This window comes from Arachis ipaensis, chromosome B5, assembly GCF_059453495.1.
Source record: "Arachis ipaensis isolate K30076 ecotype BB chromosome B5, ASM5945349v1, whole genome shotgun sequence".
Lineage (NCBI taxonomy): Eukaryota > Viridiplantae > Streptophyta > Magnoliopsida > Fabales > Fabaceae > Arachis > Arachis ipaensis.
In genome coordinates, this window is record NC_142440.1 from 135,688,279 (window position 1) to 135,711,442 (window position 23,164).

At 35.7% G+C, this 23,164-nt stretch overlaps 2 protein-coding genes across 2 annotated transcripts; both read right to left on the bottom strand.

Annotated features, from left to right (window-relative positions):
- LOC107641050 (organic cation/carnitine transporter 1-like) lies at positions 1-2,666 on the bottom strand. Its single transcript, XM_021124433.2, has 2 exons — positions 2,208-2,666; positions 1-1,352 (listed from the first exon to the last, which is right to left on the bottom strand). The coding sequence occupies exons 1-2, from the start codon at positions 2,617-2,619 to the stop codon at positions 136-138; spliced, it is 1,629 nt and encodes a 542-aa protein (XP_020980092.1). The 5' UTR covers positions 2,620-2,666; the 3' UTR covers positions 1-135.
- A 4,795-nt stretch (positions 2,667-7,461) lies between these two features.
- Positions 7,462-14,215, bottom strand: LOC148565884 (uncharacterized). The gene is made up of 2 exons (XM_088488925.1): positions 13,090-14,215; positions 7,462-7,487 (listed from the first exon to the last, which is right to left on the bottom strand). The coding sequence occupies exons 1-2, from the start codon at positions 14,213-14,215 to the stop codon at positions 7,462-7,464; spliced, it is 1,152 nt and encodes a 383-aa protein (XP_088345051.1).
- Positions 14,216-23,164: the final 8,949 nt, after the last annotated feature.

Genomic DNA, 23,164 nt, shown 5'->3' on the forward strand with positions numbered 1-23,164 from the left:
AGAGCTGCCTAAGTAAAAACTTTCTTTTTTTTTTTTTCATTTGCTTTATGTTTTTTGAAATTAAAACTTTTTCAAGCTTTGATAAGTTGTCAAAAGTCCAACGACTTAATTGACCAATTTTACCATTGACTTGAATCATTTTCCAAATTCTAGGCACCTAGAATGACCATTAGAAACATGATTAAGAGCCTCCATCTCCTCCTGCTGCTTAAGTGTCTCATACAAAGGAGCATTCCTAGTCTCAGGAATCCAAATGCTCAAAACGCCACTAGCAATGGACAACACCCCAAACACTATAAAAGAAAGTGATGGGCTCAACCGGCCCACCACCACGAGCAGCGGCGCCACCGACCCCCCGAGCATCGCAGTTTGCCTCAACATTGAGACAGCAAAGTTCCTCACATTTGTAGGAAACAACTCCACACAATAAATGTACAAGATATCATAGGCCAAGGAAGAGCCCATAAACCCAACTGCCTCAACAATCAACTGCCCCCAGTTCCCGCCAAATTTGACATGCGCCTTGGAATTTGAATACCCCTTTGAGAATATTAGGCACAGAATGCAAGAAACGCCTGCCACGTAGGATGAAACAGAGAATAACAACCTTCTTTTAGAAAATCCCAACAGAAAAGAACCAGCAAAAACAGCAGGGATTTCCATAACCGCATTTATAGCCACCGAGACATAAAGATTGAAATTCAAATTCTCCATGTTGAGTTGAACTCCGTAGTAAACAAATCCAACCCCAAACCCAGCAATCATAACAAGAACCATTCGTTTCGCAGCCCATTTTGTGGTCCAGAGATTCTCTCTCTTGTTCGAAATTGTTCCGGATTCTTCATCTTTCAGTTCAGAAGGATTTGCTAAGGTTAGATTCTGAGGGAATTCGTCTTTGCCGTTTATTTTGGCGAAATATTTCAACACTTTCAATGCATCTTTGCTTCTGCCTCTTATTAGAAGCCACCTTGGGGATTCAGAGACCCAGGGGAGTATTATGATTGCGTATGCCAGGGGCAAAATGGACAAGAATTTGTACAAGTTCCTCCAATTTGTTCTTGTTGGGTATGCCAGAAGAGGGAGTGAGAGGAATCCAATTGTGTAGAAGAAGAAGCTGTATTGGCCGGCTTGGCCTCGCCACTTGCGTCCAACTGACTCTGTGGCGAGGACAATGCAGCTTATGCCGATTCCTGATCTCGCAAACCCTGTTGAGAATCGGAAGAAGGCATAGGCGTAGAGGTTTGGGGAGTAGGATGTGGCAAAAAATGTTATGGAGGTTAAGATGCATGAAATCATCACTGCTCTTTTTCTTCCAAGCCAAGTATCTGCTAGGTGCCCAAATATCGCAGACCCTGAACCAAAATTTGAAGAACATGTTATTTAATGTTGTTACAAAGTAACTAATTAGTTAAGGGTTATGCTAGTTAACTAATGATTTTCTTGAACAACATGAATAACCACCAATCAAATAAAAATACACTACATTTTCAAATTATCCACCTAAATCTTAATATTAGAATAATCATCCGTACATCTAATAAAATGAATATCTGATACATCCATTTTCCACATTATTTAATATTTTCATTGTCTACGTGTACTTTTCCATTAGTTAATTACTAACACAATTCATATTCACAACATCATATGTATGGATGCCCGCCCCTTAAACTCATCCACTATGTATTATACTATATTATATTATAGGCTATTGAGTCTTTGTATTTCATATGCTTCTGTATGGCCAAATTCATATCCAATAATTCACTTTTGCAATGGGTGAAAAGTTTATTACATAGAACCAATTATTTTCGCAATTACATGTTCTATCAGTTGAGTCCAAAAAAGGGGATATAAAATCACCAAAGATCAAAAAACCCTGTATCCTTTGTACAAAATGCAAGGTATTTGTTTATGTGTATATAAAAAATTAACTACTAGATTAATCGTCATGTATTTATTTATAAATATATGTATGTTTTATATACTTTTAATGTATCTTTTATATTCTAATATTTATACAAATGACTGACTTGATAATTAATTTTTTTGTACACATATTAACGTTAAATATATACGAAGCATGAGACTATATTATGGTGATATATGATATTCTAAATTAAAAGTATAGAGTAATGATTTTAGTAAATGTATATTAGCATAAATGAATATAAACATAGTAATTAAGATTCTAAACAGGTATATACCTAAAAGAGAACCAAGGAAGTTGACAGAAGCAGGAACAGCAGCAAGAAACTTCCTATCACATATAAGTCCCCATTCAGCTACGGTGGAGCTTCTATCTCCACCAACCCATTCCCAGCTCCCAGGCACCAAGCCACAAACAGAACCGCCGCGGCCGTCGGTGCAGTACACCCCATTCTTGCACCTCCAAGAAGGTGGCTGTGCATCACTGAAGATTGTGACCAATGTGCTATGTGCATCAAATATCCATGCAAATGAAACCACAAGCACATGCAAGATTTGGGATAATCCAAGTGAGCCTACATAAGCTTCCACAACTTCATCCACAGTTAGCTCAAGTTTTGTGCCTTCTTCGCTTTCCACCAGGGTTGTGCCTCTTCTTCCATGACTCTCTTCTGATTGATCCTGTTCCATGATGCTTTCTACAATAATCAAAACACAATGGAAATAAATAATTAATTATTATTAGTGCCTATTGTTTTGCTCCCTTCCTACAATGCACATACACTCTTATTTATAGTGTTATTGTGCTCTCCTTCTATATTTCTAGAACATTAAAATAAAGTTGCAACAAAAATAAAATACATATAAATTAGACATGGGTTTTGTTTGTTAAAAGTCTCCTCATTAAAAGCATTAAAGACATAAAAGTGGGATCTTCTAAACGTTTTCATTAATTCGTAGTCATTTAATATTAAAGGTTTTTTTTTCTAGTTTTTTATCGATAGATAGTGTCCTAAGTTATCACAAATTTCAAAAGAAAAACAGTACTCTTTTTCAATATATTAGTTGTTTTGTATCCGTAGCAATTTAGTTGTGGCTTTATGTTTTCAAAAAAAAAAAAAAATACTACATAGCTAATAAAATTTATTATTTTTATTTAATAAAAATATTTTTATACTAAAACAAATCCTAACTTTTAATAATATAAAAATAAGATATTAATCTGAAATATTAAGTAATATTAATAAAAATACGATGAACATTAAAATTAATCCTACAAAATAGAAAAAAATGTCTGTTTAATCCGCACGCATTTTGTTTGAGATGCGAGCATTGCCGGAAAGAGGTTGATCGGGTTAGTGGGACACCTACCATTTTAAAAAAAAAAATGTTGTAATACTAAATTTAAATATGTTATTTAGAATATTTTTGAATTTTAAGTTATTGAACTTTGTAAGAATATCATTTTATATTTAGAATATTTTATTTTGTTATTAAAATACAATATATAAACCATTGAACCTTAGAGTTGGTGTTATTTTCATCTTACGTTTTGGTATTCATCAATTTTTTTAGTTTAAGTTCAGGTTAAATTAAAAAAATTTAGTGTTAGTTCTTTAAAAAAAAAAAAAAAAACTTGTTTCTACTCAAATTTCATTTTATATCCAATGTACTTTTGGAATTACATGCCTGGTTGGTACTCTTAATAAAATGAGTAACATGATAACATTAAACTTAATAAATTTTGATGTCATATTATTAAAATTCAGATTGAATTATTTATCTAATTTAATTCTAAAAGTTACTTTAAGAAATAGAAAATATCTCATATATATAAATTACTACCATATCTTGAAAAAAGTGTTGAGGACTTGAGGTCATAAAAAAAAGATGTTTTTGAGTTACAAAGAATGGAATGATACTGATATATTTAATTGTTGATGATAATGTCTAAAATGACAATAAATTAATATCACTAATGTTCTAATTTTGATTTTTTTGTTTCTGTAATATCTGATTTTGTTAATTCATTTTAGTGTATTAAGCTTTTTTTGTTAAAAAAAAATAATAATTATAATCATTTAGAGTTAAGATATCTATATAAAGACGCATGATTCATTTCAATTTTTTTTAAAGGATAGATGCTCCATTTAAATTTCACACAAGTAGATTCTGTATGATAATCCTCGTGACTTATATTTTGTCATATATTATATAATATTGATGTTTGTTGTGATCATAAAAGAAGTAATAAAAAAAATCAAATTTTTTTTAAAATAAAAAAATTAATAAAAAATTAATTATTTTAAAACTAAAATAATAAAATTTATATATAATAGAATTATAAATTTAATTAATAATAATTAATTTTTTAATTTATTACTTTATCCATCTTCTCACTTGTATCTAAATTTCTAAAAAGAAATATTTAGAGTAATTTCAGCGGGAGTGGGCTGATATTTATGTGAATTTTATCCGTAAAGTTAAAAATTCAACTCTTTCAATTTTTTTGACAAATTCAGAAAAAAAAAAACCGTATTATTTATCCTTTTAGATTTTAAGAATTGGGTTGCCGCCTAACCTTTTCAATTGAAATTTTTAGGTAATATTAGATAGACAAAAAAAAAAAAAAAACAATCAGAACTTACTTTATTTAGCATTAATTAATTATTGCAACAATTAATGAATGTTAAATAAGATAAGTTATGGTCGTTTTTTGCTGTTTTTCTTTGGTTATCAAACATTTTTAAAATTTTTTTTTTAAATATTGATGTTTATTGTTTTTCTCGTGTTCATGTTACATCTACGTGGAATCAGCAAACGTGCCTTATCCATTTCTTTTTCCCATACATTGGTTGTAAGTTGTAACCTCACGTAGAAGGATGTTATAAAATAATGTACCAACTTAGCTTACTCATTTTTGTCCAAAAGTACCACTGCATGTTATAAAATAATGTGAAGATTTCTAAATGAAATTCCTATAGCTAAAAGAATTTGAGAGAATCCAAATATATGAAATAACAATATTTAATTTGAAACTTATCTCAAAAAACCTAACGACATACATGTGTCCATCAAAACTTAATTTGCTTTAATAATTAAAATGTTAAATGCTTTCATTTGATGGAAATTAAATATTTAAAACTCAAAACGTAACTTAATATATATTCTCAGACTAAATTAATTTAACTAGATTTAAAACATTCCATTTATTCAAAACTCTATACAAGATGTTATGTGTAAGAATTATGAATCATTCTATGAGAAAAAAAATCATAATATATAATAAAATTACATATTAAAATTTTCTACTCTATGTTGCAATTATTTATTTTAGAATACTCGAAAAGTGCCACGATACATGGCTTGAATTCTTAATGCAGAAAAATATTTATGAATAATAATATTGATGAATAATACAGAAATTAAGGGGGTGTAGCTGCAGAAACAACAATCAACAATAATTTAAGGGATTTTGCTAAAGATACTTGTTAAGTTCCTCAATTAAAAATGTTTACATGAAAAATTACAAAATTTAAATATTTGTTATGTATTATTTATCAAAAAAAAAAAAAAAAAAAAACTAACAATAGTATTAGTTTTTTTTTTTTTTGTTGCCCACGGTATCCCCCAACCCAATAGGCTAAGAACTAATCCGTCGCGGATCGGAGCTCCATTTAAGGGGTCTATCGCTGGCCAATGAGTTGCTGCATATACAAGAAGGGATTTGAATCCCCGACACTTGCTTAAGCGGACGAGTGAGTTGACCACTCGACCAACCCAAGTTGGTTTACAACAATAATATTAGTTACTTTGGCACACTTTTCTTCATAGCAGTTTGTATTTTTTTATTTTAAATTAAACTATTTATTATTATTATCATTAAATATATGCAGGATTAATTTTTTTAGATTGTGTTTGAATATTATTTCTGAGATATAAATATAACATTAGTAGAGATATAAATTTACTATTTGGTTGTGAAAATAGGGATAGAGATACAAAAATTTTCATGTCTCAAAAAGACATAAAATAAATATTCATTTTTAAATTTTTTATCTTCTACACATAACAATACATTTTTCATTATTGATCGTGCAAGTTTTTCAGACTATATGTGTTATTTTATATGAAGGCTCTAAATATTTGTGGTAGAGGTCTTTTATATCAGAAGTATATATATTATGTACTTTGTGATATGATAAATGCAAAAGAAGCTTAATTAACTTAAAAGAAAAGGCTAATGAGTTATGACTCAAATAACATAATCTTTCCATACTCACTTAAGAGGCTGTGGATTTGAGTTTTTCTATTTTTTGTAAAAAAAAAAAAGAAAAAGATAAATTATGTGAAGAGAATTATTTCCACGTGATGAATTTATTTGATTTATAGGTAGCTCTTTTTAGTGAGTTTTCCTACTAAAGAAAGTTCGTTAAAGAATAGGCACCACAACTTATAGAAATTGGGTTATCAATGTGGACGGTAACAATAAACTTAAATATTGATGATATCAACATATAGACTATAGTCCTACAAATTTAAAGCACATACTCACTTAAGCATCATAATTTTGGATAATTAAGCTTATGAAATACCTTTTTGATTTGTGGTTGAAGTGTAACTCGTACAAACTAAACAACTTAAATGATGGAAGGTGTTGGTAAGTTGGGTGAAGCTATATATCAATATATGTCGTACAACAATGAATTGGTATGATAGCATTGGCTTTTATGCTTTGACTTTAATAGCACATACACATGTGGCTTAGAGTATTTCTTTTGCTTAGTGGTTATTTGCACAAAATGGCTAGTACTCCTTTTAGTATTTTAGGATCTAAGGCATGGTTAGTTGGATTAATATTAAATTATTTGCTTTGATTTCCTTTTACTTTTTTGGTTTAGGGCAAGCAATACAAAATTGAAGTTGCGTGTGGCGTGTTAATTTTCCAATAAATGATATTTTCTTTTAATTTCAACAACAACAAAAAATTGTTATGTTTTACTCATTTTTATTTGTTGATGGAAGTTTCTTGTAACACCCTACCACACAAAGCTTTACGCTTAAGTCGTAAAACAGAGGTGATGTGGTATTACGACCTCTAAAATGAAATAAGTACATATAATAGCAGAAGAGTTATAATATGCTAGGAGCCTTGAAGAAAAGGGGGAAATAAAAATCGCACAATAAAGGTGCAACGCTCAAGGAACGAGTTAACTTACGTGCTAAGAAAACCATAACTATCAAACATAAGCTAACAGAAGTGGGAATAGAGTGCCAAAGATACAAATTATCAAGCTCCTAACTCAGCCTGCGAAGTCAAGACTGGCCGGAGAATATTTACACATATATATACATACATATCCAAAACCCAAAAGTACATACACACAATCCTGCCTCTCCATAAACCTCTAAGAGAATCAAAAAGGACAAGTTATGCGGAGAGAAAGCTAAGTACATATATATACATCATTGTACAACAAAACTATACAACAACACTATCCAGTAACCCCTCCGCTTTAAGAGTCCAGACGCCTAACGAGATGGCTCCCGACCTGCATCTGAAAAACAACAACATAGTATGGAATGAGAACCGGAGGTTCTCAGTATGGTAAAGGTGCCACACACATAATATATAAGGTCCTGGGAATGCCATAGGCAGTCCTAGAACGCCGACACTCAGATTGTAGAACTTAAAGTATTAAACAGAAGCCATAAAAGGTGGTTTCCTAAAAATATTTAATCCTAACTTAACTTAACCTTAAATCTAAGTCCTATACTACCATTCCTCCATACCTCCAATTCCATCATGCATTTTCACAGACAAATAAACAGTTAAAGGCAAACACAAGAAGGTTACAACTATTGCAGGTAACAAATACACATTTAGCATGGCAAATACAAATAGGCACACCCAATTAGAGCACAAACAAGTAATTCAAGTAATATGCATATGATGCATGCCTGTCCTATGGCTGATGAGGCTCATCTGTCGGTTATCCAGCCAACCCGACAAGTCTGAATTGTCCTTAGACTGTCCCCCGACGTGCATCCCCAAGAGTCTATGCATAGATTTTTCTCAAGTAATCAATATTGCTCAATGGGGGTAACATTCCCGGGAATTTATATAGTGCCCGGTCACACTTACGTCGTAGGGTCAACAGAGTATCGAGTTTCCAACCTGGTACACGTGGTGGCAAGCCACGGCACTTAATCCAGGGAATCTCGTATCTCAGATTATTCAAATTCATAAGCCATATAAATAATTCAATTAAAATTCATCAACATCCACATCATTCTCAATCACATCTCATTCATCATTATATGTCAATCATATTCAATCATTATCCTTCATTATCACACCTCTCATTCCGTCCATCAATAGTTCCAATTCAAAACATAATTCATTCTTTTCCAAATGAACTAAACTTAAAACATGCTCATTTTCTTAATAACTCAAAATCTCTAATTTTTATAAAATTTCGGCAGCATCTCCTCTAAAACTCGGACTTCGCCACCCTGTTTGGGTCCAAACCTGTATTCTTTTCAATTCAACATGCCCTTTCTCATCATCATAACAACCACCACAATAAATCTACCTCAAATCAACAATTAAACTCATACAATATTCAAATCCAACAACCAAAATTCAACTAAGGATCATAGTTCACAAATCCTAGGCTTTTAACACAAAATACCTCATTATCACAACAACCTCCACAATAGTTATACCTCAAATCAATAATTCACCAAATCATTAGTTAATCAACAATAACATTCAACCATAATTCTCTCCAAATTAACATAACAACATTCACCATCCAAAATTAAAAACTAATTATCCAATAAACTTCAACCAAATATATTCATCGACAAATTACTAAATATTAAATATACACCTGCATTCCAACTTATCCTATGGTCATCTAGCCTAAGTTTTCACAGAACATTATATATTAAATGTAAGAAACCTAAACCATACCTTAGCCGATTTTCACGTAACGACCAAAGCTATTTATTCAAAACCAAGACAGCCCCTCAAAACTCAACTAATCCGCTTCCTCCAAGTTCCAGTATTCACAATTTCAAGCTCCAATTATTTATTTTCAACCTAATACACATTCATAATACATATATACCCAATTTAATACTCAAAGCTCAAATTTAATGAAATTAAAATAGAATTATCGTATCCTCACCTTACCCAAGCTTCACATAAGCAAGAGTGAACGTTTCTCTCAAGCTAATTGGATCCTAAAACATCAGAAATCAAAGAAATTCAACATTCCCACTTAAAATTCGAAAATTGGGGGAAGATGAAGCTGAGAGTGATTAAACAAGTTACCTATGAAATTGTTCCGATAGAAATGTAGAGCTCAACGCGGTGAACGCGTGGCCGCAAACGGTGCGGCGATTGGAGCTCGAACGGAGGAATTACGGGATTTGGAACTTTGCCGTAAAGGTTCGGCGTTCCTTTCCTCTCCCTGGAGCTCAGCTGCGTCCTTGAGGAAATGAGGGAAAAAGAGCCCGTGGCTCTTTTTAATGGGCTGGTCCGGTTGGGCCCATGGGCCCGGTTTGGGCCCGGTTCAACCGGTTCGGCCCGTTCAGTCCAATCTTGGACCGATTTCTTCGAAATTGGTGTCAAAATTCTCGTTTCGATGAGCTCTACCCTATTTTGATATAATATTCGCATTTCTAATCCTCCTTATTAAAAAATAATTTATTAACTAATTATCTACTAATTTAACCGGGGTTTACATCCTACCCACCTAATAAAGAATTTTGCCCTCAAAATTCAAATATAGTTACCTGAAAAGAGATGTGGATAGTCCTTTCGCATATCTGATTCAAGTTCCCAGGTATGTTCCTCGATACCAGCTCGTCTCCAAGCTACTTTTACCAATGATACTTCCCTTCCTCGTAATCGTTTAACACTAGTGTCATCAATCCTCACCGGAATTACTGGGAGTGTTAGATCTTCTCTCACTTGGATTGGTTCTGGTTCTAGAACATGACTTGCATCAGGAGTATACTTCCGAAGCTGTGATACATGAAATACATCGTGCAAATTCGAAAGGTACGGCGGTAAGGCAATTCTATAAGCCACTGGTCCAATTCTCTTCAGAATCTCAAACGGTCCAATATAACGGGGATTCAGTTTCTTGGTCTTAATAGCTCTTCCCACGCCAGTGGTTGGTGTAACTCTCAGAAAGACATGTTCTCCCTCTTCGAATTCCAAAGGCTTTCGCCTCTGGTCAGCATAGCTCTTCTGGCGGCTTTGGGCTATAAGCATTCGACTACGAATCTTCTTTATCTGCTCAGTCGTTTCGGCTATCATCTCAGGCCCTAATAAACTCCTTTCTCCAGTTTCATACCAACACAACGGAGACTGACATTTCCTGCCATACAGAGCCTCATATGGAGCCATTCCGATGCTCGCATGATAGCTATTATTATAAGCAAACTCTACTAATGGCATATACCGGTCCCAGCTTACCGGCTGGTCCAAAACACAAGCCCTTAGCATATCCTCCAAGGTCTGAATAGTTCTCTCTGACTGACCATCTGTCTGAGGGTGATATGCAGTACTCAAACTTAACTGAGTCCCGAATGCACGCTGAAAAGCTCCCCAGAACCTTGATGTGAAACGAGGATCTCTATCAGATATGATAGTAGAAGGCACACCATGCAACCTGACAATCTCTTTGATATACATTCGAGCCAATTCCTCCATTGTGCAACTTATTCGAATAGGAAGAAAGTGAGCTGATTTTGTCAGTCGATCCACAACCACCCAAATAGCGTCACAACCAGATCGGGTTCTAGGCAAACCTATTACAAAATCCATTGCGATACTCTCCCATTTCCATTGTGGAATCTCCAAAGGCTGAAGGGTCCCTGATGGTCTCTGATGTTCAATCTTAACCTTCTGACACGTTAAACATTTAGATACATGCAATGCCACATCATTCTTCATACCTGGCCACCAGAACATCGCTTTCAGATCCTGATACATTTTAGTGCTCTCTGGGTGAATTGAAAACCCGCTCTTGTGAGCTTCCTTCAAGATACTTTGTCGTAGGTCTCCAACATTAGGCACAATAATCCGGTTCTTGAACCTCCATAAACCATCCTGACCTTCTGACACTCTCCACTGTTTTCCCTGTTCAACTGCTGGTAATACCTTATGTAACGCTTCACTATCTCGATGAGCCTTCAGAAGTTCTGATTTAAAATCACTTGAAATCTGTAACTGACTCAAACACAAGATTCCAGATTCTTCTCTAACTCCCAAATTCAAACCTTGAAATGCCTTCAGTAACTCTTCCTCCCGTAGCATCATCCAAGCTGCATATAAAGACTTCCGACTCAAAGCGTCCGCCACAACGTTCGCTTTTCCTGGATGATAATTCAATTCAAAATCATAATCTTTCAGAAGCTCCATCCACCTCCTCTGACGCATATTCAACTCTTTCTGCTTAAAAAGATACTTCAAACTCTTATGGTCTGAGAAAACATGAAACTTAACGCCATAGAGGTAGTGCCTCCAAATCTTTAAAGCAAACACAACAGCAGCAAGTTCTAAATCATGTGTCGGGTAGTTCATCTCATGTGGCCTTAACTGTCGTGAGGCGTATGCTACAACATTCTGGTGCTGCATCAAAACACACCCCAACCCTTTCAGAGATGCATCACAATACACTTCAAACGATTCACTTGGTTCAGGTAATACCAATACAGGTGCAGTAGTCAACCTGTGCTTCAATGCCTGGAAACTCTCTTCACATTCCGGAGTCCAGATAAAAGGTGTATCCTTCCTAGTCAACTTAGTTAAAGGTAAGGCGAGCTGTGAAAATCCCTTAATGAATCTACGATAATACCCCGCCAAACCTAGGAAACTCCTGATCTCTGTCACTGAAGTTGGTCGCTCCCAATTCATCACTGCTTCCACCTTAGCAGGATCCACAGCTATCCCCTGCTTACTCACCACGTGGCCGAGAAACTTCACTTCACTCTTCCAGAACTCACATTTAGATAGCTTAGCATATAACTTCCTGTCTCTCAGAATTTGCAGCACAGTTCGCAAATGATCAGCATGTTCCTCTTCAGTCTTAGAATAAACAAGAATGTCATCAATGAAGACAATAACAAACTTGTCCAGATACGGTCGAAAAATCCTGTTCATATAATCCATAAATACTGCCGGGGCATTAGTTAACCCGAAAGACATCACTGTATACTCATAATGACCATAACGGGTTCTGAAAGCAGTTTTCGGGATATCCTCGTCTCTAACCCTTATCTGATGATATCCGGATCGCAAATCAATCTTAGAAAATACACCGGCACCCTGTAACTGATCCATTAGATCATCGATTCTAGGCAACGGATATTTATTCTTCACAGTGATCTTATTCAATTGCCGATAATCGACACACAGCCGCATACTCCCATCCTTCTTCTTTACCAGTAACACTGGCGCTCCCCACGGAGAAACACTTGGTCGGATAAAATGCTTACCCAACAGATCTTCCAGCTGAGCTTTCAGTTCAGCCATTTCTAAAGGCGACATCCTATAAGGAGTAATTGAAATTGGACCGGATCCAGGTACCAACTCAATTGCAAATTCAATCTCTCGGTTAGGTGGGAATTCATTAATATCTTCCGGAAACACATCTGGAAATTCACATACAACGGGAATCTGCTCTAAACTCTGATCATCACCTGATACTCCCGCAGTTAATAACATAATACCCTGACATTCGGTTCCAGAACAGTTTACTATCATAGAATTCAAATAGTAACTATTCACCACAACCGGTGCTTCTGACCCTTCCGGCATAAACTGTACTGACTTTTCAGAACAATCAAGTAAAACATGATTCTTGGATAACCAATCCAATCCCAAAATAAGATCAAGACCAGTCATAGGCAAACAAATCAAATCATGCACAAATTCACGCTGTTGCACTCGAAAAGGAACTTGTGGACATTCTATCCTAGTCACCATAGCTTCATGAGTAGCATTATATACTTTCAAATCATAACCTAGAACCACCATTCTCAATCTTAATTCATGGGCCTTTTCAAATGCAATAAATGAATGACTTGCTCCTGAATCAAATAAAGCATTTAAGATTTTACCAGCCATTTCACAATTACCTCTAATAAGTGTCTCAGATCCCTCAGCACCAATGGTAGAAGTAGTGTATACTCTCCCCGGCTGTTGCACCCTACCAGTCTCATACTTCTTCTTCTCAGGGCAATTACTGGCTATATGCCCGGGCTGTCCACAGGAATAACACACTCCAAGTCCTAGTCTGCATGGAACTCCAGGATGATACTTTCCGCACTTCTGACAATTCAGATCTTGCTGTGGCTGCTTCCCAAACCTTTTTCCTTGACTAGCATTGGTATTCAGCCTTCTGTAATTACCTTGACCCTGAGTCTGCTGCGAAACAAAACCTCCACGTTTGAAATTCCTACCTCTCGGAGCAAAGTTCCTCCCTGAAGGCCTCTGAAAAGGCATCCTCAAACTCCCTTTCTCTGCTGCCGCCTTCCTCACACAATCCTCAGCCACCCTACTCTTATTCACCAATTCAGAAAATACCCTGATCTCCATTGGGGCAACGAAGCTCAGAATATCGCTCCGAAGACCTCCCTCATATTTAATACACTTCCATTCAGCAAAATCTTCAGGCGCACCTTGACAGATACGAGAAAAGCGACATAACTCCTCAAATTTGCTAGTATACTCAGCAATAGTCATCTGTCCCTGCTTTAACTGCATTAATTCAAGTTCCTTGGCATTTCTGGCTGAATTAGGAAAATATTTCTTATAGAACTCTGTCCGGAAGACCTCCCAAGGAATCGCAGCACCATCAGGCTGCAGGATACGTCGTGTTCCCTGCCACCAATACTGAGCTTCACCTTGCAACTGATAAGTTCCAAATTCAACCCATTGCTCTTCAGGAACCTGTTGTGCCTGTAATGCCCTTTCCATAGCCTGAATCCAATTATCTGCATCAGTGGGATTTGAGGTTCCCCTAAAAGTCGGAGGGCGAACTTTCAGAAATGTAGCAAGTGTCATAGGACCGTCCTCATCATTATTGTTCCCATGATTACCCTGATTTATCTGATTACCCAGTGCCTCAGCTGTTGCCTGCATAGCTGCAGCCATATTTCCCAAGGCAGCCATAAAGTCTACTGGATCAGTCCCTGTGGGTACAGGAGTAACGGTGCCTGTCCTACCTCTACCTCGCCCGCGACCGCGTCCGCGAGTCGACATCTGGTCCCTATACACACCAAACAAGTGATATTAAGTTGATCAGTCTCAATATCGCAGGTCTAATGCTTTAAGTTCCAAATGCATGCTCACAAACGTTTATGCCATTTATATCAATCAGATATCCTAATAGCACATAAACACAGATACAGAGAATGCACAGAAGCACAATCAGTCCGTCTTTCAGGCTCTATAGGAACGAACTGCTCTGATACCATAATGTAACACCCTACCACACAAAGCTTTACGCTTAAGTCGTAAAACAGAGGTGATGTGGTATTACGACCTCTAAAATGAAATAAGTACATATAATAGCAGAAGAGTTATAATATGCTAGGAGCCTTGAAGAAAAGGGGGAAATAAAAATCGCACAATAAAGGCGCAACGCTCAAGGAACGAGTTAACTTACGTGCTAAGAAAACCATAACTATCAAACATAAGCTAACAGAAGTGGGAATAGAGTGCCAAAGATACAAATTATCAAGCTCCTAACTCAGCCTGCGAAGTCAAGACTGGCCGGAGAATATTTACACATATATATACATACATATCCAAAACCCAAAAGTACATACACACAATCCTGCCTCTCCATAAACCTCTAAGAGAATCAAAAAGGACAAGTTATGCGGAGAGAAAGCTAAGTACATATATATACATCATTGTACAACAAAACTATACAACAACACTATCCAGTAACCCCTCCGCTTTAAGAGTCCAGACGCCTAACGAGATGGCTCCCGACCTGCATCTGAAAAACAACAACATAGTATGGAATGAGAACCGGAGGTTCTCAGTATGGTAAAGGTGCCACACACATAATATATAAGGTCCTGGGAATGCCATAGGCAGTCCTAGAACGCCGACACTCAGATTGTAGAACTTAAAGTATTAAACAGAAGCCATAAAAGGTGGTTTCCTAAAAATATTTAATCCTAACTTAACTTAACCTTAAATCTAAGTCCTATACTACCATTCCTCCATACCTCCAATTCCATCATGCATTTTCACAGACAAATAAACAGTTAAAGGCAAACACAAGAAGGTTACAACTATTGCAGGTAACAAATACACATTTAGCATGGCAAATACAAATAGGCACACCCAATTAGAGCACAAACAAGTAATTCAAGTAATATGCATATGATGCATGCCTGTCCTATGGCTGATGAGGCTCATCTGTCGGTTATCCAGCCAACCCGACAAGTCTGAATTGTCCTTAGACTGTCCTCCGACGTGCATCCCCAAGAGTCTATGCATAGATTTTTCTCAAGTAATCAATATTGCTCAATGGGGGTAACATTCCCGGGAATTTATATAGTGCCCGGTCACACTTACGTCGTAGGGTCAACAGAGTATCGAGTTTCCAACCTGGTACACGTGGTGGCAAGCCACGGCACTTAATCCAGGGAATCTCGTATCTCAGATTATTCAAATTCATAAGCCATATAAATAATTCAATTAAAATTCATCAACATCCACATCATTCTCAATCACATCTCATTCATCATTATATGTCAATCATATTCAATCATTATCCTTCATTATCACACCTCTCATTCCGTCCATCAATAGTTCCAATTCAAAACATAATTCATTCTTTTCCAAATGAACTAAACTTAAAACATGCTCATTTTCTTAATAACTCAAAATCTCTAATTTTTATAAAATTTCGGCAGCATCTCCTCTAAAACTCGGACTTCGCCACCCTGTTTGGGTCCAAACCTGTATTCTTTTCAATTCAACATACCCTTTCTCATCATCATAACAACCACCACAATAAATCTACCTCAAATCAACAATTAAACTCATACAATATTCAAATCCAACAACCAAAATTCAACTAAGGATCATAGTTCACAAATCCTAGGCTTTTAACACAAAATACCTCATTATCACAACAACCTCCACAATAGTTATACCTCAAATCAATAATTCACCAAATCATTAGTTAATCAACAATAACATTCAACCATAATTCTCTCCAAATTAACATAACAACATTCACCATCCAAAATTAAAAACTAATTATCCAATAAACTTCAACCAAATATATTCATCGACAAATTACTAAATATTAAATATACACCTGCATTCCAACTTATCCTATGGTCATCTAGCCTAAGTTTTCACAGAACATTATATATTAAATGTAAGAAACCTAAACCATACCTTAGCCGATTTTCACGTAACGACCAAAGCTATTTATTCAAAACCAAGACAGCCCCTCAAAACTCAACTAATCCGCTTCCTCCAAGTTCCAGTATTCACAATTTCAAGCTCCAATTATTTATTTTCAACCTAATACACATTCATAATACATATATACCCAATTTAATACTCAAAGCTCAAATTTAATGAAATTAAAATAGAATTATCGTATCCTCACCTTACCCAAGCTTCACATAAGCAAGAGTGAACGTTTCTCTCAAGCTAATTGGATCCTAAAACATCAGAAATCAAAGAAATTCAACATTCCCACTTAAAATTCGAAAATTGGGGGAAGATGAAGCTGAGAGTGATTAAACAAGTTACCTATGAAATTGTTCCGATAGAAATGTAGAGCTCAACGCGGTGAACGCGTGGCCGCAAACGGTGCGGCGATTGGAGCTCGAACGGAGGAATTACGGGATTTGGAACTTTGCCGTAAAGGTTCGGCGTTCCTTTCCTCTCCCTGGAGCTCAGCTGCGTCCTTGAGGAAATGAGGGAAAAAGAGCCCGTGGCTCTTTTTAATGGGCTGGTCCGGTTGGGCCCATGGGCCCGGTTCGGCCCGTTCGGTCCAATCTTGGACCGATTTCTTCGAAATTGGTGTCAAAATTCTCGTTTCGATGAGCTCTACCCTATTTTGATATAATATTCGCATTTCTAATCCTCCTTATTAAAAAATAATTTATTAACTAATTATCTACTAATTTAACCGGGGTTTACATTTCTAAAATTCAAAATATGTATGTGTCAATCTGAATTCAAAATTATATTAAATGTAAAATATTTTCTAATTAAAACTTTATATATTGCAAATAGGATTATTGGAACTAAGTTCGATTGAGTTGAGACAGACTAAGTTTAAGTTTGACTCGTGAAAATTAACTCAATTCATTAATAATTAACTATCTTTATAAACAAAAATTCGACTCACCAAAATTCATAAATTAACTTAAATAACATGATCATAATATATACTTCTATATAAATAAATTATAATTTATATATAAAAAAACTATCAATTATATATATTATTTCTATCTATTAATTATATTTAGTAGAGTCTATAGAGCTTATAATAATGATGTTCACAATGAATAAAAAAATTAAAAAATAATATTTTAATTTTAGTAATATTTTTTAAATATTGTTAAAATTATATAACTATCATCACCACTATAATTATAGACACTATAGCATCTAGCTTATAGTTTATGTCTTCTCTATATCAAAATCGTATATAAAAGATGGCTATAAAATTTTATATTAAAATATTAACATATAAACATATTACTCTTTTCTATCTTAAATAATAATTTAATTAGACTTGTTATCCATTCAACTTATATAAAATAAAATAAATAAAAATATTATAATTTAGATATGACAAAAAATGCATCTTCATTGTTAGTAAACATGAATATTGTAATTATGTGTTTGTGCAAAATTATATTATTATTATTATAATTAAAAGTAATATATATATAATCGAACTAATTTATAAATCAATGACTTGAACTTATTTAAGTTTAAGTTTGGCTTATAAATTCAGCTTATCAAACTGTTAATGAAACGAGTTTGAGTCGGCTCACAAATTAATTTAACTCATTTTTAATTTTAATTAATTTATTAACTAATTATTTATTAATTAATCTAAATTTACACTTTCTATGTTTCTGATTTTGTTTTGGAGAGTTTTCCAACTTCATTAACAAAATGAGCTAGAACTTTTTCTTTTAGAAAATGATCTTGAGATAGAACCGTGATTAAAGTATATTTGTACCAAGTGTTATAATTGTTGTCATCAAGCTTGTCACTAATAATTGGTAAATGATACTTAGAGGTTGAAACTGAATTAAAAGCAGAATCATTAGTGAGTTCCACAGCCATTAGGAACTTGAATGCTTTGGATACCATATGAGGAAATTGAAACTAACAGAAGAAAGAAAAGAGAAGATTCTTGGAGAAAAACAAAAAGTGATTTGTGACCGAATGTATTATGAGTGTATTGATCAATGAAGAAAAAGAAACAAGATTATTTATAAAGGGTTCGGTCTGTTAAGTAATAACAACCCTTCTAACTAACTTTCCTTCCAATTCTAACTATATAATTAACAATTACCAAACTTAGCAGCATACTAGCATAACATTTTGAATAAATAATCAAATTTTCAGATCACTCATTCTCCAAATTAATCTTCAAAAAATTTTTTTAATCAGATTTGTTCTTCAAAAATTTTAAATTAGTCATTTTAATCCTTCTGTCACTTCCATTACTAACAGTGTTAAAATATATTAATGTGACATATTAAACGACACTATAACACATATTTAGTAGTTTTAATTGACAGTTTATATGATAATTTTATAAAAGAGGTTATGACCAAATCAGTACCCGAAAGATTCAAACGCTGACATTTCGGTATCTCACTATTGTAATTGACAAAATGGTACTTGGATAATTTTAAAAATTGACAAACATGTCCATGTACTTGCCGGACGAAAGCTCCGGTGAGGACAATGCTGAGCTGGACACTGAATTTTGCTGACAAAACAGGTTTTATTTGAGTTAGAATTTGTAATTAAATAATTTGTTAGCCTAGGTAAAAATAAGATTAATTGAATTTGATTGTGCCCCAAATCAGAGGTTTTTGCCCTAATTCTCAATACTGCTCTCTTCGTTCACTCGCAGGAGGGGATTCAAAATTGGAAGATGCATACAGCAAGGGCTCGTGAAAAAGCTGCAACGGTGAGAAGGCAGTCATCGATGCAAGCCTTCGACGTGGATGGTGCTTCCGGTATTGCGAGCAAAACTTACGATGGTTGTTGCTTTTGTCCCCTTCCATTGGTTCCGTTGAAGTCGAAGACAAGTAGCAACCCTGATAGATGGTTTCTACGCTGCCCTATGTGGAAGGTAAGCTTGAAATTTTGATGAATATGTGACGAAGTAATGCAATATCCTTTTTTGGTTTGTCGTCTCTGCTTATTCAATTTTAGTTTTTGATCGTTCTCTGATCTTTGAAATTTTCGTGTTGTGCTAGAACACACAAATGCGTTGCGGATATTTTCAATGGTTGGATAAAATACAAGAGGAATGTGTGGAAGGAGAAGTTTTTTCAGAGAATAGTAATATGCTGGACAAATCAGAACAAAAAAGAAAAGCAGAATCAATGTCGAGTGTGGGGATGGTCAGGAAATTGATAGGATGATGATGGTAGTATCTGTAGTGAATGATATAAAGGAGCATCTGAAGAGGGTTGAGTTGTAGCTAATTTTTATGTGTATATTGATTGGGTTAAATGTGGCTTTGATTATGTTTTATTTGGCTAAGTAGGTAGACAGTGCACAGTTTAAGAGTATATAACAATGATACTTTGGAATTTTGTAATCTTCTCCTCATTGTAATTGAGATGATTTAATGTATGTTATGTTATTCTTGTGCTGTGACTGAGTTATTGTTGTTGTGATGTGAGCAAGTTATATAGAGTATATGTAAGCCATTAAAAATAGATTTGTCAACAGAAGCTCAATAAAACACCAGGAGCATAACATGAAGTTATAACCATTAACTATTTAGAGTAACAAAGTTCAGACCCCAAATAAAACTAGCAAAATGACACTTATGTTCATAGTAACTGTTACAGACCCAAAATGACACTAACAAAACACAAAAAAATTTGGTTAGCACTTACATGTCATAATGGCACTTGGGTGCATATTAACTAAATCATGTCCAAAATGGAGCTAACAACAAACTAAAAAACCCAAGATTCTCCTTCTCATTAGCCTAACCAACTACTTTATTAGTCACTTCAATTTCGTTTACATTATCACCAGCTGGATTCACTTCAACCACACTATCATTGCTACCATCAGACACGACTTCTTCGTCAATGATTTCAGGGTTGATATCAATGGGGTGATCAAAATATAGGTAGACAGTGTTGTCATTCTTCATCGCACTCTCACACATCCTCATCACTTCAGCATCCGTCCTAAGCACTCTAAGACCTTTAGCTAAGTCTAAACCAGGTTCTAGCCAGTACACCTCATTGTATCCAGGGTAACCCAAGTCTAGAAATAAGCCCTCAACAAAAAATAAATTGCATGTCTCCACATTCACCCTGTGTATCTCAGTTACTAAACTCCCGTCGTATATCACATTACCGTCCCCACCCCTTTTCAAGAAACCCATGTGATGATAAACAAACGTAACTAGACGATCCATCTAAAAAATCATAAAGGAAAGATATAATGAATAAACAAGGAGTTACAAGCACAGAAAACAAACAACAAAAATGGTTCACTACTAAAACAATCAAAATGATCATAATGCTGTCCACAAAAGCCACATAAACGAGACGATGGAATGAAGGAGAACTTACCTCTTCGTAGGATTGTTCCTAGTGAAGAATGGAGATGCGATGATGCCACTAGCAAACCTTCACACTTGACGCTCCGACTTCGACAATGTCTCTCACTTCGTTTTCGTTCTTCTTCGCGCCAAGCTTCTAGAGCAACGTCTCTCCCTCTTTACGTGACCTTTCACTTTTACTCCTAGTGAAACACTAAGTCATAGTAAGTAAGCAACTAGTAACAGCACTTGTTAATTGGGGATTAGGGTAAAGACCTCTGATTTGGGACACCATCAAATTCACTTAATCTTATTTCCACCTAGGCTAACAAATTATTTAATTACAAATTCTAACTCAAATAAAACCTGTTTTGTCAGCAAAATTCGGTGTCCAGCTCAGCATTGTCCTCATTGGAGTTTTGGTCCAGTAAGCACATGGACACGCTTGTCAATTTTTAAAATTATCCAGGTACCATTTTGTCAATTACAATAGTGAGGTACCGAAATGTCAGCGTTTGAATCTTTCAGGTACTGATTTGGTCATTACCTCTCTTATGAAATTAGATCAAATCAACCCCAAATTGAAGAATTTCAATGCTACTTTAAGTTCTTTCCTCAATTAGGTTTTGATTTGATCTAATTTCATAAACTTATCATACTAATAGTCAATTAAGACTCTTATGTATGTGGTATAGTATTACTTTAATGTACCACATTAACAAATTTTGGCGCCATCTACAAAGAAAATGACAGAAGGACTAATACGATTAATTTAAAATCTCCGCAACCTCTTAGATGAATATAAAGAGATTATGCCATTTGAGTTATAACTCATTGGCAAGGACTATAAAATACTTGAAAACTTACTAATGTAGATATGAATTTAACAAAGTACCATTATATTTACACATTTCACAAACAAGAATAAAGTGAATTAAAAATTAATTTTTTACATGCATTAATTTTAAAATAAAATTATAGAAATTAAATATTTGAGAAGTCAAATAGAAAATATCTATATTCAATCACAAATAATGATTTAGCCAACTGATGTGGGAGTAAATGGAGTTAGTAGATTAAGTATATATTAATAATTATAATATAAGTTATATTTTTTAAGATAGTAAACTTTCTCGGGTTTAAGTATTGAAATCGTTCCTAAGATTTGGGGTGAAAATCAAAATCGTCCACAACCTTTTTTTGTTATTAAAATCATCCTCAACGTTACAAAACGTTATAAAATCGTCCTTTTTCACTTCAATTTTATTTTTTTTTCCCAAATTACTCTTCATTATTAATAAAAATAATTAAAAATAATATTAAAAAATTAAAACAACTCCCCTTCCCCCAAAACACCCCTAAACCCTCCCCCTCTGCCCTCCGCCCTCCCCCCTCCCCCTCCCTCACTCACTCCCGCCTCCCCCCTCTGCCCACTCCCTCACCCCCCCACCCACCCCCACCCCTCAACCCTCACCCTCCCCCTCCCGTAACTCCCTCTCACTCACCCTCCCGACCCCCACCCCTCAACCTTCCCCCCTCCCGTAACATCCCTCACCCATCACCCCACTCCCGACTCCCTTCACTCCCTCATCCCCTCAGCCCACTTCCACCTCAGAAAATCATAACTTAGAAAATCATAACTCAAAAAATCAGAATAATCAAAACTCAGCAACAATAATCAACAAATTCAGCAACAACAATAATCAAAACTCAGCAAAACTCAGCAACAATTCACAAAAAATTCAGAAATTCTACAACAAAAAGAACAGTGGCAGAAGAAGAAGAAGAAGAAGGAGGAGGAGGAGGAGGAGGAGGAGGAGGAGGAGGAGGAGGAGGAGGAGGAGGAAGAAGAAGAAGAAGAAGAAGAAGAAGAAGAAGAACAGTGGCAGATCACAGGTGGCTTGGTCGCCGTCCCTAAACGCCGTCGCGTTAGGCGCAGGAGTGGCCATCGTCGCTGCAGAGAAGCCGCACTGCCACCTTCGCATCATTGCCGCCAGCTTCGCCGGATCTGGCCGTCGAACCCGTCCTTGCCGCCGCCGTTGGAGTCGCGAGCAGGAGCGGGAGAAGAAGATGCGAGCCAAGGCCGAGGCGGAGGGGTGGCCACCGTCGCTGCAGAGAAGCCGCACTGCCACCGTCGCATCTTTGCCGCCAGCTTCGCCGGATCTGGCCGTCGAACCCGTCCTTGCTGCCGCCGTTGGAGTCACGAGCAGGAGCGGGAGAAGAAGATGCGAGCCAAGGCCGAGGCGGAGGAGGCGCCGTGCCTGGCAGCCGCCGTCCCCCGGCTTCCCTTCCCTCCCCCTCCCCCACCCCCCCCTTCTCGCGCCCCACCCCCTTCTTTCTCTCCCCCCGTTTCTCTCTGTATCCCTTTCTTTCCCTCTTTCCCTTTTTTAATTTAA

Coding starts and splice junctions, on each gene's coding strand:
- LOC107641050 (XM_021124433.2), bottom strand. CDS start 2,619: ATGGAACAGGATCAATCAGAAGAGAGTCATGGAAGAAGAGGCACAACC. Junction 1,353..2,207: donor CTTCCTTGGTTCTCTTTTAG/GTATATACCTGT, acceptor ATTTTGGTTCAG/GGTCTGCGATATTTGGGCAC.
- LOC148565884 (XM_088488925.1), bottom strand. CDS start 14,215: ATGTCGACTCGCGGACGCGGTCGCGGGCGAGGTAGAGGTAGGACAGGC. Junction 7,488..13,089: donor ATCTGAGACACTTATTAGAG/GTAATTGTGAAA, acceptor GTTGTTTTTCAG/ATGCAGGTCGGGAGCCATCT.